Here is a 17,213-nt window from a genome sequence, read left to right as displayed (position 1 = left end):
TTGGAATATCATTTGGGTCGGTGCAAGCGATTTTGAAGGATCATTTGGGCCTCAGAGGACTCAAATCACGTTTGGTGCCGAAATTTCTCAATTTCTTTGAAAAAGAGCGTCGCGTTAAAACGTGTGAAGCAATGCTTTCTGACTATCAAGACGTCTACAAACAAACTATTACTGGCGATGAGACTTGGGTCTACGCATACGACCCTGAAACAACCGACCAATCGAGTGAATACCGTGAAAAAGGCGAGCCGAGACCGAAGCAACCACGTCAAAGTCGCTCAAAAATCAAGGTCATGTTGACTGTTTTCTTTGATTATTGTGGTGTCGTGCACTACAAATTCCTTCCAACTGGCCAAACTGTCAACAAGGAATATTATTTAAGCGTTATGCGACGTTTGCGTGAAGCTATTCGCAAAAAGAGACCGGAATTATGGGCCAATAACTCTTGGATTTTGCACCACGATAATGCGCCTTCGCACACAGCACTGGTTCTTCGTGAGTTTTTCGCCAAAAACTCTACCCATGTTGCTCCACAACCACCGTATTCGCCCGACTTAGCACCGTGTGACTTCTGGCTGTTCCCAAAGCTCAAGAGACCACTCCGGGGAAATCGTTTTGAGTCCATTGAAGAGATCCAACGTGAATCGGCACGCGCATTGAAGGCTATCCTTACCGAGGACTTTTCGGCATGCTTCGAAGACTGGAAAAAACGTTGGCAAAAGTGCATTGGGGCCGGGGGGGGGGGATTATTTTGAGGGGGACGATACAGATTTGGAAGAATAAATAAAGATTTTTCATTTTATAAAAAAATTCACCTTACTTTTTGATCACAGTAGTAAGTTTGGTCATTTGTTTTTATAATTTTTTAAAAGGTACTTATTTCCATGTCTGCATTTAGAAAAAAGTTCCGTTTTTTTTATTTAGTAAATTTTCTTGATCTAAATAAGTAATAACTTCAAACTTTTTTTGCTAGCAAAATATACATTTTTGACATTTATTTTGACATTATCACTTTTCTTTTTTGAGTACGGTTCGCTCTTTTTAGTGGTGTTAGGAGCTACGCCGGAAATTTATAAAAATGTCGGATTTTCTAATCGTACCACAAATCACAAGTTGTACAAGTGGATAATAACAATAATCGAAGTGTTACCTTTAGACTGAACATTACTGAAGTGTTACCGTTAGACTGAACATTACTGAAGTGTTACCGTTAGACTGAACATTACTGAAGTGTTACCGTTAGACTGAACATTACTGAAGTGTTACCGTTAGACTGAACATTACTGAAAAAGTTGTGCTTAGAGATCATTTTGTTTATTTTTAAAGATATTCTCCTTTTTCAGAAAAGACAAAATCCGTCATAACCCATTACGTCGCAAAAAATTAATATCTTTATTTTTAACAACTTTTGCCTGGCAACTTTCATTTTAGTGATTATTATTTACCAAAAAAAGTTATGCTCAAAAGAAATATTTAGTGGTGCAACCGAAAAATGATAAGAGCCAGACATGCCTTAAATCACCCGAGTATTAGTTATATTAGATAAACTTGCTTTTCGTGCGTGTACGTGCGTGTATGTGCATACAAGTAATATTTGTGTTAACAAAAACGGAGGCTTGAATGGTGGCTTTCATTGAAGACGACGGAAACATGAGGATTTTAAATGCTATTTCTTTTAAACGAAAAATTTCGACAATCAACAATACAGACATTCTATTTATAAATGATTCTTCAAAAATTTTACTTATAAAAAAAGATTGCTCGATTAGTTTAAAAAGGGAGACTAGGTACTTGCAATTTGTGTAGACTAATTTGAGTAATTTCAATAGGAGAATAAGTTTAGCAAGCAGGGCTTTTCTGCGAGTCACTGAAATATGACCTAAACTTTGTACACTTATTTCTCAGGACTTATCAGTTTAAAAATAACCAAACAAGATATGTAATTAAAAATTGAATAGAATTAACTTTCAAACAAACAATGTTTACATTATTTTACTCAAAGCGTTTTAAATTTCTCTTCGTGAAAAGTTCGCTTTTTCGCTGTAGAACTACTTATCGCAATCGATTCGCTATTCAACGCTTGTTGCTGTTCAACGTGTCGGGAAAGAAATATACAAACGCTGCGTTTAGAACACTCAATACGGACATTAAAAAGAATACAAAATATTGGTTGAACGGAAAGTTTAACTTTTGTTGATTGTGGTTAGGTGAACTAATGTTACTGAGAGACCACGTGTAAATCCTTCCAAAGCAAATTGGTGCTATTGTTCTGAAACCAAATAGTTGAGATTTTATATCAACTTGTTTTTAATGATGAGAATACGTAGAATATCTAAATCTACGGCATCGTAACAACAAAATCATAGATTTAAAAAGTTAAAATATTTGTCTTAAAGGAAGTATATCATTAAATTATTTGAGAAGAAAATTATAGATTTTGATAGTTATAATATCTGATTGATAATTTGTTTAATACAAGCCTCATTTTTTCTAACCTCCCTATTGACGAAGATGACATTCCCAATCCGTTGGCCAGGCCTACATTTTCAGCAAGAACTGAGTTGTTAATGAACATGTTAACGGCGATCATGCAGCAGTTGTTCACAAAACCAACAATTACTTGAAGCGCCAATAATGTCAACCAACGAGCGGTTCTGTATTTTTGAAAGACAAATTATATAAAGTGCCCATACAACCTTGTTCTTAAAAAATTTAAATATTCGGTAAAGTAAACTAATTAAAACGAGCTTTTAAATAAAATGAATGACGATGTTGACTATCAAGCTTAGGTAAAAGAATGAATTAATAAAGATGGTTAGGTTTGTCAAAGAAGGATGTAAGAGAGAAGAAGGTTATGTTAACGTACGGGAAGCAAATAGCTGACAGACAGGTAGCTAAAGGCTGACAGACAGGTAGCTAAAGGCTGACAGACAGGTAGCTAAAGCAGTTTTTTTTGAAATTGAATAAAACTTGGTTTTAAGTAGCAAGGTTTTATTTAATTGAAGTTTAAACGAAATGGAAACTCTTTGGATTGATGTACTTTTATCCTTCTTCCGTAAATATATTGAAATATAAAAACAGATTAGCATCATATAAACTTACTTGTGTTTAATGTTGCCAACTACCGGAGTTAGCGATAATACTACAGCGAATAATAATGAACACCCACAAAATGTCTTAAAGGAAATATATCATTAAGTTATTTGAGGAGGTCAAAAAACTGAACCTTGTTTTTGCTATTAGTTTCACATCTAGGTCCAATACTTACTTTTTTGGCTCCAAATGTATTCAAAAACTAAATGAAAAAGAATAAATTTTACATAAATTATTCATAAACAAACGTTTAATTTGACGTTGCATATCAATTGATTGATTGTGCTTTGATAAATATTTGCACAGTTGCAAAGATTAATTAACTGCTTAAATTAATTGCATAATTATTATATTAGCATAAACAAGAGCGTAGCTGCATAAATTAGATATACAAAAGGTGTTTTTAGTACTGTTAGAACAAGTTACCTTAGGCGAAACAAATATTTGCGGGAAACATGTTAATAAAGATGTCACCAAAAACAACGTCCCAATATCATTTGGTAACATGGCCAATCCATCTAAGTAAAATTTATGAATCAATTACTTTAAAATAATATTTTTATTATTAAAAAAGTGTATTCTAATAGTTTAGCGTAAAAAAGTCAAACACAAACTGTATTGTTCCGAGGTGGCAGCATACACAGGAAACATTTCAATAAATCCAATGGCTACAATTGAATATGTTCCATACAAGATGACAGCATAAAAGCAGTCTTTTGTTCTTAAAGAAAAATTAAATCTTTATTTTTATATGATTGTACCATCTACTGTCCGTTACCAAAAGAGCTAGCATTACCTTAGCAACTTTAATACGCTTAAGTTTTTAATATAATTCTGAAGTACTTTGTACCAAGGCGTCGTTGTGTTATAATTTAAGTGTTTTACTTTTTCCAGGTGTTCAACTTCGATACATTCAGTCTTAGTGTAAGTAACTGTGTTGTTACTTTGCTTATTGTTGTTGATGGTGCAAAGATCAGGATTCGACTTATTGTTGTTGATGGTGCAAAGATCAGGATTCGACTTATTGTTGTTGATGGTGCAAATATCAAGATTCGACTCATTGTTGTTGATGATGCAATCATCAGGATTCGACTTATTGTTGTTGATGGTGCAATGATCAGGATTCGGTTTTAAGTCTTCTATTTTGAAATACTTCCTACCGAAAGAAAACACGACAGTGAAAGATATAATTTCGGTTTGAAAAAGAAGTTGTCATGAATTTCACAACATATTCTTTTTAATTTTATTTCAAGTTTAATAACATAATGGAAAAACTTACTTATCTGAAGGGATATATTTATAGGCGATGATGATGCAAAGTAGAAATCCTCCAGTAATAATAAAGTTAGGCAGAAAAATTGCAAATTTAAAGAAAAACCCATCTAGAAATAAAATAATTTAATTGAACGAAATTCATTTTTAATTTGAACCATTATCATTATCAATATATGATAAACATTTATGGTATACAAAAATATGAGAGGTACGCAAGATGACTCGTCAACCCTTCGTATAAATAAATGATAAAGCAAAAAGAATTAAATTAAAAACAACAACTACGAAAAGACCTACACACACTGAGACTAATTCAACTTGCCATGCAAATAAATAATCAAGCGAAAAGAAGTTAAAAACAACGACCGGAGACTTACACATGGTGATTGATCCACCTGTTATGTAAGTAAATGATAAAATGGAAAGAAGAAAAGCTAAAAAAAACAACTGGGAAAAGACGTAAACACGGAGTCTCAGCAACCGGCCAAATAAATAAATGATGCATAAATAAATGATGCATCGCAACCGAAAACAACCCAAAACTATAAAAGCTCAAAAAAAATAGAGTTTTACAGAAAGAAGGGAGACGAAGGAAGAAGAGGGAGTTTTAAAGAGAAGTAAAAGAGAGCTTTAAGAAAGTTTTTAAAAAGAATCTTAGAGAGAATTTTTGAAAAATATTGGAATAAACAAGAAGTTTTATGAAGAAAAGAGAAAAAGAAGTGGAATTAAACAGAATTCAGAAGAAATATTAATCAAAGAACAATAACCAGAAGATTTTAGCCGTTTTAAATAAAGAAGAGATATTCGTATAAAAAAAAAAAGAACAGAAAGAGGAATAATTGATAAAAACAATATTAAACAATTCAAGTAGAGTAAGAGAGCATTATTTGTATAAACCCACCCAATTAGACTACCAAAAAAAAACTAAAAAAAACTGATTGACATAATAAATAAATAGTTGCAAAATCTATTTTTAAGTGGGACGAAAGAGTTAACTTAATTTACTTGTATATAAACAAAACTAAAACATTTAAAATTAAATAGCTTTATCAATTCTAAAACAAAACGACGTCCCCAAAAAAATAACTGTAGTGCAACCTTTTCTAAAAAAAACAACATTATACATAGGTATATACTATTTATTTTCATGGCTGGGTTTTCATTCTTCGACACCTACATAAAATCGTTTGTTGCGTTTTTTGGACGAAGTTTTTCAAAAATTTTTTCCGCGATAAAATGTCACGTGACAAAACTCCTTACCTTTAGGAAAAGTGTTGGGATAAAGATCTGTTGGAAAAGCGACATAACCTTAAAAAAAAGAAATCTAAATGAAGAAATCTATTAAAAGTTGAAACAAGTTTCGCCTTTTTTTTAGCTACAACTTAAATAGTTGTAAACCTGCCATTCCGGGCCCAATCATTCCTCCTGTTGTATAGCCGGTAAACATAATGGACATTGCTAATGCAATATTTGTTTCGTCGCATACGTCACGTAGGATCGCTTTACTTATAACAATAAGACCTGAAAAATAATTTTATATAGAAATATTTTAAATGCCATGACAACACATTTTCGAAAACAAAATTAGGTGCGCCTCTTTCTAGGTGCGCCTAATTCCATTTCGCAGGAAAATGCGTTAACAGAAATACTTATAAATAACAAACCCATAAAAGATCCTTGCAAAGTTCTGCAAACTAATGCCCAGGCAAAATTGGTACTAAATCCAAAGGCGAGAGTGGCTAGCATCAAACCGCTTGTTGTTGCGAGTAAAGCAAATTTTCTTCCTTTATGATCAGCGATGTAACCCCAAATACAACTAAAAAAAAAAAAAAAAAAAAAAGAATCGGAATAACTTACTTTCACAGGAATGGCTTTCCAGTTTGTTATTGTAAGAAAGTTGAATTACCTGCTAAATATGCGTGATAAGTACAAAGAAGAGGCTAAAATTCCGGCAGAATATCCTAGACAAATAATATCAAAAAATAAATGAGTGTAAAAATTATAAGAACATTTATACTTTTATGCTTTTTATACTTTTATAAAAAAATTTTTATTGCAGCCTAATGGTGGTTCTGATTTGCACGCTTATGCTCTTGGAGCTGCTAGACGAGAGCTTATTATCTTTGATGGAGGTAACATCTGTAAAGGAGCGCGAAAACTACTTAAAAACTAGTGTTGTTACGACTTTAAAATTATTCGACGAGAAGTCGATTCAGTTGAAATATTTTAATAAAAAAATTTATTATTATCATATACTTTAATGTTGCTTGACAATTTATTTTTTAGATGCTATGAAAAAAATAGAACTTCAAGAGAGTAAACAAAGAAACCAGGTCGTATGTAATACTGTCATAATAACACATGCTTTTGTTATATCAAGAGCATTTTCTTTGTTCATTTTTAATTCATCTGATCTATTAGATGAATTAAAAATCGAATAAACAAACAAAATTACAATCACAAAGTAGAGAAGAAAAAAAACATAGATAAGCATTTTAAATTATTTTTTACAACAATTAAAGCAAAAAATTAATAAAAGCTTAACTAATAACAAAAAAAGTGACGTAGATGGGTGGGGACAGATGGGGCGGCTAAACTTTTTTTGGGGTAGCAGATTATTAAAACTTTTTCACATCTTTAACTGAGTGTCATAACTTATTACTTAATATTTCGTTTTAAAAGCATCAACTGGTTACTATAATGAGAAAAAGGAAATATTAATGAAGCGGTGCTACATACAGAAAGCTAAGAGTTAAGTTTATGCGATACTGCAAATTAGATTCAATGTTTAGATATTTTGGTTTAATTTAAAAACCGCTATAAGTGATATTCTTATGCATGGCTCAATAAGCGTCTGCGTCTCGGAACCGATTTCTCGAAATGAACCGGGACAACTGTAACGAGACGAGAAATTTCTCGGAAAAAAATAACGAGACAAAAGAAAAGGTTGTCCCGGAATAAAGTTATAAATCGGGAAATAAATTTTGTCTCGGAATTTAAAAACTGTGTCCCGGATAATTATAAAACGTTACAAGACAGATCAATTATATTAACTAGATATCTAACTCGCGCTTTCGCAGTGAAAAAGAGTTTTTGCCAACCAAGTTTATTTTGCCAGCCAGAAATGACGCACAGTGACTCAAAACAACAAAAAAACGGTTATAAACCCCTCACATCTTTTTTGTAAATATAGTGCCCTTTTTTAAATAATATTAAATAAGAATGATCATTTATTTAAAAAGTAAAAACAGTTTTTTCATAAAACTTATATTTTATATTTTATGGTTAAAAGAAGTTAAAAATTTTAATATTAGTTTCAAAGAAATCTAAAAAATGAGAGATTTTTATTTAGCAAAAATGGAAACCTTTTAATCTAAATTAAAGTTTGTATTTACTTTTAAGATAATCTTTTAACTTTATATATTTCAAATATATTTCAAATATATTTCAAATATATCGAATAAAAAAATTGCAATCTTATTTTTTTGGTTCAAATTAGAAGAATTTTCTAAAATAAAATACTTTTTTGTTTTAAATACCAGCTAAAAAAAAATGTTCCACTGAGTTCTAAGGAGATGTTTTTTTTTTCAGTTAATTAACACTTCAACTTTTAGAATATGAAAGGGATTGCTGCGGTCACCTGCGGTATAGGGAGTTATTGAAGAAATACAAATGTACCCATAAAAACCTTGTCTTCCGCCTTTTTTTAACATTTGTTTATTATATCAAAATAAATGAAAATGGCGGAAAACAATGGTTTTTATGGACTCATTGACATTTGTATATCTTGAACTTGAGTTTTTTACTTGTATGACTTGTTTCAACATATCAAATATAGTTTCAAGAAACATATTTTTCTCATTATATGCTACTTAGAAATTTGTTAAAATGTTTTTTTTTTGAATAATGATTTATTATTTGAGAAGTACTACATATTTGAAATAGTATTACTTAACAACTTCAGTATTTCCTGTAATATATAAGTAACATTATTTACTTAAGCATCATAGGAAACTTAATGTGATAATTGCCAAAGAAACTATGACATAAAATGTTAAACAGTGTAAAGTGAAAAATTATATCAAGTACTCAAAAATGTTTGAGTGGATAAATTAGGATTATGAAAGGATTTACTTAACGAAATCAAATAAAACTGAAGAAATTTGCAAAGAGAACATAAATTAAGGCTACTTTAGATAGATTTATTTCAAAAGTGAAGAAAAAAACTAAAACAATGTGGTAGAAATAATGATTCTTTTATAGAAAAAGAATACCAATGGTTTCCATTAGCTATTTTGGTTCTGGAAAACTCCATAATCAATGGGTGGTCCTTGGAGAACAAAGGAAAAGAGAAAAAAATAAAAGAACTAGGTGTTGAACATTATGCTCTATTATTACTCTCTGCAAGAATTACACTTTTTAAAAAAAGTGAAATGTTTTACAGATCAAAAAATTTAAAGGTACTTTGGATAAAACCTTTCCTTTAAATATGAGTGTAGAGCAAGCTCTTGCATTAGAAGTGAATACTGACCTCAGCGATAAACTGAGGTCAGTATTCAATGATCAGAAACTTAGCCATTGGACACATACTTATCACCTTCTTGCACGATATTTTAGTGGAAAAAGTTAAATACAATCCTAAAAAAATTTTTTTTTCTCTGATTTCAGCTGCTACCATTAACTTTGCTAAAGCTATGTTTATATAAATGGTAAAACAATATCAATAGTAGCAGCTGAAATAAATAATGGTAATTGTGCCAGAAATTCATTATTTAAATTTCACATTAAGGATTAACTAGTATGTCTCGTTATGTCTCGTTATATCCCGTTAAAAAGATGTAAATTCCAGGAAATTGTAAAGCTCCTATTTTTTCCGGGACATGTCGTCTCTTCTCGGTATCGTCCCGGATTTCGACTGAAAGTTGAAAATGTTTCGATTTTTATCGCTAATTGGGACAAAGCTTTTGTCTCGTCTCGAATAAAAAAATAACGAGACGCAGACGCTTATGGCTCAATCTTAATAAATAATTGATCTTTACAAGATAAACAACTTTTAAAGATATCTCTTTATTAATTGGTCAGCATCATAACAATATTAAAGGTTGAAAAATTTAAATCAAGTGAAAAAATAGAAATAAGGATGTTAGGATGATTACCCGACTAAATCGAATTTTAGTTGATTAGAAGGAAACCGATTTTTCAAAGTCGACTTATTTCGACTTTTAACTAGTCAGCTTTTAGTCGATTTAGTCGAAGTCAATAACAGCACTGTTAAAAACACATTAAATATTCACACCTGCCTGGAGAGCCTCAAAACATAAAAGTCATGCTCAAAAAATAAAACCAATTAGGTTTGGTAGCCCATACATCCATGTTTCAAAAAATAAAAAAATTAAAATCATCCGCCTACGTCCAAGAAAAAAAAATGACTTTGAATTTTCTCATGCTATTGGCTCCTTTCCTAAACGCATAAGGAAGAAAAGATGATACTTATTTATAAATAACTATAAAATTTGATAGATAATCACAAGAAAAAATAAAATTTGATAAAAAGTAACCATATAAAATAAACAAAATGAAACTAGATTGCTTTTATTGTTAATCCATTTTAAATTGAAAAACCCTAGGGGTATCTTTACCTGCTAATTCGCTTTCTTTTAAAAGTCAAGTGTTTTAAACGTTTTTTTAAGCCCATCTTTTTTGAATAGCTAGGTCCATTTTATTGCTTAGTATTTAATGTTACAGTGTTACATATTTATTTAATAGTGAAATAAAGAAGCTGTAAAAACATAAATTTTTTTATTAGTTGCTGACAATAAAATTAGTGCTTTATCAAATGAAAACACAAACAAGTACTTTTTGCAGTTTTAACTTTACTTTGACCCTTTCAAAATGCCCAATAGTGCCAAATCTCATGAAGAGTGTAGAAAAACAGTGTGTGTTGTATGTATGAAAAAGTGCAATTCATCAATTTCTGGTAAAGCCTTTGAGAGATTCAAAAACATTTTTGCAACTGACATTGACTTTTTGGACTCTAGAGTTCCAACTGGAATGTGAGGAACGTGTAGAAACCAACTTAGAAGGGTTGAAAAAGGAGTATCTGGCAACCCAATGGACATGCATCGTCCACACGGCGTCCGTAGGACGTCCATAAGACGTACAGTCATCCGCCGGACGTCCACGGGACGTCGTGCGGACGATGCATGCCCACTGGGAAGTTGCCTACTCTTTACAACTATCAATGTCAAAACTGTGACAAGAGGTTCCAACTGTAACTACCTGATTTGCCAAATTGGTAAGCTAAAGCTGACTGAAAAACATCCTTTGGATAATTCTACAACTTCTAATCCCACAAATCCCCTGAAAAGATGTTGAGATTGTTTGTCACCACTAGGGAAAGGCTTACCTCATAAATACAACTCTACTTCTTTGAATATAAACCTTAGAGAAATTTCAACAAAAAACAAAAAAGTTTTTGAACAGATAGCCTCTGCAACTATCAAAGGTCAAGAATCATCACCAGGTGGGACAATCAGTGTAGTTTTTTCTCGTAATCAACAAATCACTTAATAGCAATAATCTTCTCTCCTAACTAAAACTCTCTGTTACAAATTTTCTCCTTCATTTATACTCTACACTTTTCCTAAAATATCCTTCAAAAACTGTCATCAATAACCGCAAACACATATTTACAATTTTTTGGTTTTTACTGTTAAAAACTTTTAAAACTATTAAATCCCTAACGACATTAAATGTTCTAGAACTTTCTGTAACAGAATTACAATCAGGCTGTCAGTGACTGAGGGAGGTCGTCCATTACCTGTTACCCTCGGTAATTTCAATTTTGAATCTTTCCTGTTTTTAATGGTCCTATTTTGTCTGATCTAAGATTACATTTCATTACAAAGTTTTTTAAAATTTGTCTTAAGGAGCATCATGTTCAAAATCAACAACTGCAGAAAAGTATAAGTTAAGTGCCCAAGACCTGGTGCAAATTCAGCAAGCTACAGGCATGTCTAGTATTGGAGTCAAGATAATTTCAACAACGCTAATTTTGGTTTCCAAATCGTCTCTTTTTGAGCCAAACTATTGAGCAAATTTTCATGAAGCAGGGTTGCAACTTGCAAATTTTTTTACAAAAACTAAAATTGCATCATCAGGCGAAAAAATGCCACACAAAGAGTACACAGTTGTTCACTGCAAAAATCTCTCTTACTTTCTAGCAGAAATTTCACTTAAGAGACAACTTCAAGCAGGTCATCTCATAAAAGTTGGGGTTGATGGAGGTGGAGACTTCCTAAAGCTTACAGTAAGTCTTCAAAGAATGAATGATGAAGATGATTCAAGCAGTCCACCTTCAAAAAAAATTGTTATCTCTTGAGCTCCAAAAGACAGTGGAGTTAAAAAGCAATTTCTAATTGCAGTTGTAGAGGATCTACATGAGAATTACAGCAACATCAAAAACTTTATTGAGCTTGTTCAACCTGGAAATGTAGACTTTCTGGTCTCTTGCGACTTGAAAGTTGCTAACATTTTATGTGGCTTGCAATATCACTCTAGCTCACATCCCTGCCTATACTGTGATAGTGAAGCAAAGAACTTAGTTGAAAAAGGTGTGCTCAGGACGCTGTCTGATCTTCAAAATTGTTGCACAGATTTTCTTTCAAAAGGTGGTGACATTAGGAGGGCAAAGTTTTTTAACAATGTTGTCCATAAACCACTTCTAAAAGCTGATCCAAGCAAATTCATTTTCGAACTAATTCCCCCAATGGAACTTCAACTGCTTATTGGGATAGTAAATTACTTGTTCAAAGCACTAAAAAAAGCATTGCCAGAAGCAGATGAGTGGCCAAAAAGACTTAACATCACAATCCAACCATATCATGGCGGACAATTTGCTGGCAACGATTGCTAAAAACTCCTGAAAAATATTGAAGTGATAAATCAGCTCTTTGAGAACCTAGATTCATTAGTTTTGGCCATCATTAATCTATTCAAAAATTTCAGTGCTGTTGAATGAGTCTGCTTTGGAAACGTCCTTGACAAGGAATATGAAAAAAAAATTGAAGAATTTTGGACATCTTTCTTAAGTCTAGGATTTGTAAGTGTGACCCCAAAAGTGCACATTGTTTTTTTTTCACATTGATGATTTTATCAGAATGAAGAAAAAGTCCCTTGGTCCTTTCAGTGAACAATCTTTAGAAGCTCTTCATCACGATTTTTCTGTTCAGTGGCAAAGATACAAACATTCAAAATTACATCCACAATATGGAAATTGGCTTGAAAGATGTGTGGTTGAATACAATAGCCAGCACATTTAGGTGAAGTATGTCTGTTGCATCTTTAATGAACATTGAAACCTTGCTACTTCAGAATAAGTGTTTGTGACAAAAAAAATCAAATGAGAAAATACTTATGGATTTATTTAAACTGATTCAAAAATTCATTTACGAAATTAAGTCTTTTTAAATATTTATTTATTTAACCTGTAAAAAAAACCCACAGTAAATAAAACCTATATTATTTAGAATTTCGAAACAGCCTTTGCCAAAGTTTAATTATAGACACTATTTTAATAGTTTTTTTATTTTGCAGCAGTGTTTTAAGTTTAGAAATGATTCAAATTCAAAGAAAAAATGGTGGTTTGACCTTATTTTTAATGGAAACGATTTCTTTAAATCGTTTCCATTAAAAGTAAGGTCAAAATGACTGACAGGTTCAAAGTAACAATGATTTCCTACACATTGACTGATGGCTTAATTTTTTATTTTTAAAGCCTCTATGTATAGACTATGCATATCAATAATAGTATTATCAGTTTTATTATTTATTTCTTATTTTTGAATGTGTCTTTTGTGGTTTGAGGCTCTCCGGGCAATAAAGCAAGGAACAAAAAAATCTGAAGAATCAAAGTCATTTTTTTTCTTGGACGTAAGCAGATGATTTCAATTTTTTTATTTTTTGAAACATGGATGTGTGGGCTACCAAACCCAATTGGTTTTATTTTTTGAGTATGACTGTTATGTTTTAAGGCTCTCCGGGCAGGTGTGTATTGTAAACTAAAATGCGTCAATAAATTGATTTTTTTTTTAAAATAAGGCACTTACTCAATTATCTCGCTAAGGTAAAAAAAGAAAACACACGTGAGTTTGTGAAGTTTGAGATGAAAAGTTCACCAAACTAACTAGAATTATGTCGACAAACTGTTTAACAAAGTGAAAGGTTTTCCTTTTCGTTACTACAAAAGTCAGATCGAAGTTTTTCTGCAGTGCACACAAAAATATCAAAATTTTTTTTAAATTTTGTTTAAATGTTTCATCTTAGAAGTTCAGAGTAATAAAATTACCTGTTTGTATCTCTGCAGTTCCAAACCACTAAAGAAGAAAAAGTTTTATAAAAAAAAGGTTTTTTCCGTTTTTTTGAAAGAAAAAAAAATTCTTATGAGACAAATGAAGATAAAGAGAAGATTTAAAAGATTTTGAGTTTTCAATTTTTGAATTTTAGGTCAAACGCTTTACCTGGTATAAAGATTTAAAATTCCATTATGGCGTCTAAAGTATACCTTTACAAGCTTTGGAAGATAAGAAAATAAAGTCGTCATTGTCATGTCATCGACAAACTAAAGTAAAACGCATCATCATCACATTTTAGTGACAAAGTAATATAATACTACTTCCATAAAGAATTTGGTTTTTATTTTTTGTAAATACTTGGAAATGTATCAAACATTACAAAGGAAAATGTTAAAAAGCCTTTCAAAATATTAAAAAATTAGCAAGCCTTCCTACCGTTAACAAAAATAACGTGAAAAGAGCCATTTTTGGAAGTGGTCTTGTATTTTCGTTGTGAATGAAGCTCTGCACCTTTTGCCATAAATTCATTATACGCTGCTGAAATCAAAATGCATCGTTTTTAATTAGAGGCATAGCAGCCGAGAGAAATTTCGGCTCCGGGGAAGTTTTCTGAAGGGGCCCTCATTATGATTGATTATATACCCAGGACCAAAAGAAGCGTGCTCTGGGCATTGAAAATTAAAAAAAAAAATTAATTAAACCTTTTAAAAGTCAAAACTATTTAAATCTTTTGAAAATTATTTTTAAAAATTTCTTTGTACACACACGGGGCCCAGGGAATCTTCCCCGTCCACCGTCCACTCCCCTCTCGGCGGCCATGGTTAGAGGTATGATATTATTCTTCGTATGATTTGCAACGTTATTGTAAGACGCATCAGCACAACTTTTAAATTTGCACAAAATGTATACGTAGTGATATTAATTAACAACACAAGGAAGTGTCACCTGCAAAGTACCAATCTATACCAAATATAATCAAATCCCGAGTAATTATACTATTATTTTCTGTTATATTTCATTGCTTTATTTTTACTTTTTTCATGTCATTTACCGGAAAATTGCCGAGAAAAAACCGAAAATAATCTGGAGAACAAAATTAAAACTGGATTTCCACGGACGTGCAACACGTGCAGAGAAACACATGCAACCTTGTTGTTTTTTTGCAAACCATGCCAGTTGAGTATTGTTAAAAATCTATTTTTTTAAACAATAGAAATTTAGGGTGGAATTCAAGAACTGAACTTCAAGTTTGAAGTCGAACTTCAAACGTGAAGTGCGACTTGAGCGAATGCATAAAGCGATCTTTAATTCAAGTCATCCAGCAAACATAAGACGTCTTAAGACCGTCTTATTCAGGTCTTTAAATGGTCTTGTCTTCTAATGAAGTCTTGAAGACATCTTCAAGATGTCTTTTAAAAGACTGAATCTCGTGAAAAATTGCTCGTTTTCGAAAGACGTCTAGAAGACGTCTTTATTTTTCGAATAATTCTAGCAAACAAAAAGACGTCTTTTAGTCTTCTTAAAGACGTTTTTAAAAAGACTTTCGGCGTGAATAAACTTCTTGTCTTTTAAAGATATGAAATTTTTCATATAAAGTTTTATATCGACCAATATTAATTCTCTAAATCATTATTCTAGCAAAAGGTTTTATATAGGTATCATTATGGAAAACGAAAATCGAATGAAGCGTCGTCGCTTAAATAAAAGTATGTTGAATTTTATAATGACATTTGAAGATGGAGATATTAATGATAGTACATCGAATTTGAATCCTGAATTTAATGCTTCTCAGGCTGAGCCTAAAAATCCTTGTAAAGCCCTAAATAATGTTTTTAAAGAATGTGGAGAAAACAGTAAGTCTTCGAGTTGTAATTATGAGAATTTTGAATCTTGTAATGCAGCACCACTTTTGACAACAGAAACATTATCAGGAGATTTGGCAATGTGGTCTTCCAAAAGCAAAATTTCTCAAAACCAATTAAACGAGCTTTTGAGTAATCTTAAAAAACACTGTCATTCAGAGTTACCAAAAGATGCAAGAACCCTTTTAAAACCCTCTAAAGTTGTTACAGTAGATAGGAAGTGTGGTGGAATTTATGCGTACTTTACTATTGCTGATGGCATAAATAATTTTTTGAATTTAAAAAATGTATCTCAATGTACTGGGTTATCTATTACTATTAATGTTGATGGGCTACCTCTTTTCAAGTCTTCTAATCTTCAATTATGGCCAATAGTTGGTCTAATAGAAAACTATATTTTTATCATTGAACTTTTCTGTGGTGATGGTAAACCAGACTGCTTGGATGATTTTCTCAATGATTTTCTCAAAGAATCTTTATTATTAATTGGTGAAGGTTTATACTATAATGATAAAAAAATTGATTTCATTCATATGTGATGCACCTTCTCGCTCTTTTCTTAAATGTATACAAAGTCATACAGGATATTACTCCTGTAAACGATGCCAAATTGAAGGATTTTATGAGGAACATAGAGTGGTTTTTATTGATAACAACCCATCAACTCCAAGATTAACTGAGGAGTTTAATTCCTTTTAGTACACTGATCATCAGAAATCTTTTACTCCTTTAGCTAAACTTAAAATATCTTGTGCTTCTGATTTTATTTTGGATTATATGCACATGGTTTGTCTTGGTGTAATAAGACGCATACTTACTTTTTTAAAGTCTGGTCCAAAACATTGTAGACTTTCAAATGTCCAAATAAAAAAAATTCTGATTATCTATTAAGCTTATGTGGTATGATGCCATCTGAATTTGCTCAACAACCACGTTCCCTTTCAGAGTTAGATCAGTGGAAAACAACAGAGTTCAGACAATTTATCTTATACACTGGTCCCTTAGTTTTAAAGGGTGTTGTTAGCAAAGAAATTTATAATCGTTTTCTAACATTGCATGTTGCAATCGTGATTCTCTTAAATGAAGACAGTGAATTTAGGAAACATTATCTTGCTTTTGCTAGAGAACTTATTAATTATTTTGTTATCAATTCAAACATTTATATACAAATTCATTTTGTGTTTACAATGTTCACTGTTTACTTCATATTTGTGATGATATTGTTAAATTTAATTGTTCACTAAATGACATATCTTGTTTTCCCTTTGAAAATTATATGCAGACATTAAAGAAAGCAGTAAAAACTCAAAGAGTCCTGTTGTTCAAATAGCCAAGTAATATCAAAGTATACAATCTTTGTTAAATACAAAATCTCGAAAACTAAAAGTTTCAGTGAAGCTGAATAATTCATGTTTTTACTAGGGGTGCACCAATGCCTACTTTTGGCCGATGCCGATGCCAATGGGAACAGGCATGATGCATCGGCATCGGTCCTGAAAGCAAATAAGTAGTATATATTGGATATAGGATGGAATTATATACTGGAATGGAAATGCTAGATTCCATTTCAGTGACAATCAAAACAACATTTTTTAAGTTTTATTGTTGATTTTTATTATCCACCTTTTCT

At 31.5% G+C, this 17,213-nt stretch overlaps 1 protein-coding gene and 1 pseudogene across 2 annotated transcripts in view; one reads left to right on the top strand and one right to left on the bottom strand.

Moving 5' to 3' along the window:
• Positions 1-1,651: 1,651 nt before the first annotated feature.
• The window catches only part of LOC149888608 (uncharacterized), a 28,760-nt gene continuing 13,198 nt past the window's right edge, over positions 1,652-17,213 (bottom strand). Inside the window, exons 2-16 of one of the 2 annotated variants that reach the window (XM_090087393.1) lie at positions 14,157-14,258; positions 13,931-13,987; positions 13,715-13,742; positions 6,275-6,329; positions 6,033-6,184; positions 5,767-5,889; positions 5,629-5,676; positions 4,373-4,475; positions 3,890-4,249; positions 3,708-3,814; positions 3,520-3,611; positions 3,269-3,295; positions 3,103-3,176; positions 2,496-2,654; positions 1,652-2,269 (exon numbers count right to left, since the gene is read on the bottom strand). In XM_090087393.1, coding sequence (XP_089943519.1) covers positions 2,074-2,269; positions 2,496-2,654; positions 3,103-3,176; positions 3,269-3,295; positions 3,520-3,611; positions 3,708-3,814; positions 3,890-4,249; positions 4,373-4,475; positions 5,629-5,676; positions 5,767-5,889; positions 6,033-6,184; positions 6,275-6,329; positions 13,715-13,742; positions 13,931-13,987; positions 14,157-14,249 — 1,674 coding nt within the window. In that variant the 5' untranslated portion in view covers positions 14,250-14,258 and the 3' untranslated portion in view covers positions 1,652-2,073. The remainder of the gene's footprint in view (positions 2,270-2,495; positions 2,655-3,102; positions 3,177-3,268; positions 3,296-3,519; positions 3,612-3,707; positions 3,815-3,889; positions 4,250-4,372; positions 4,476-5,628; positions 5,677-5,766; positions 5,890-6,032; positions 6,185-6,274; positions 6,330-13,714; positions 13,743-13,930; positions 13,988-14,156; positions 14,259-17,213) is intronic. The other variant, XM_090087394.1, reaches the window with a different exon arrangement.
• Positions 15,217-17,005, top strand: LOC149888613 (uncharacterized; annotated as a pseudogene).

This window comes from Hydra viridissima, unplaced genomic scaffold (genome assembly GCF_058129835.1).
Source record: "Hydra viridissima isolate aposymbiotic clone 2 unplaced genomic scaffold, HvirCarnegie_v1 scaffold_5, whole genome shotgun sequence".
In the NCBI taxonomy this organism is placed as follows: Eukaryota; Metazoa; Cnidaria; class Hydrozoa; order Anthoathecata; family Hydridae; genus Hydra; species Hydra viridissima.
Note: the sequence above shows the minus strand (reverse complement) of the source record. Positions and strands in the feature narration are given on the sequence as shown.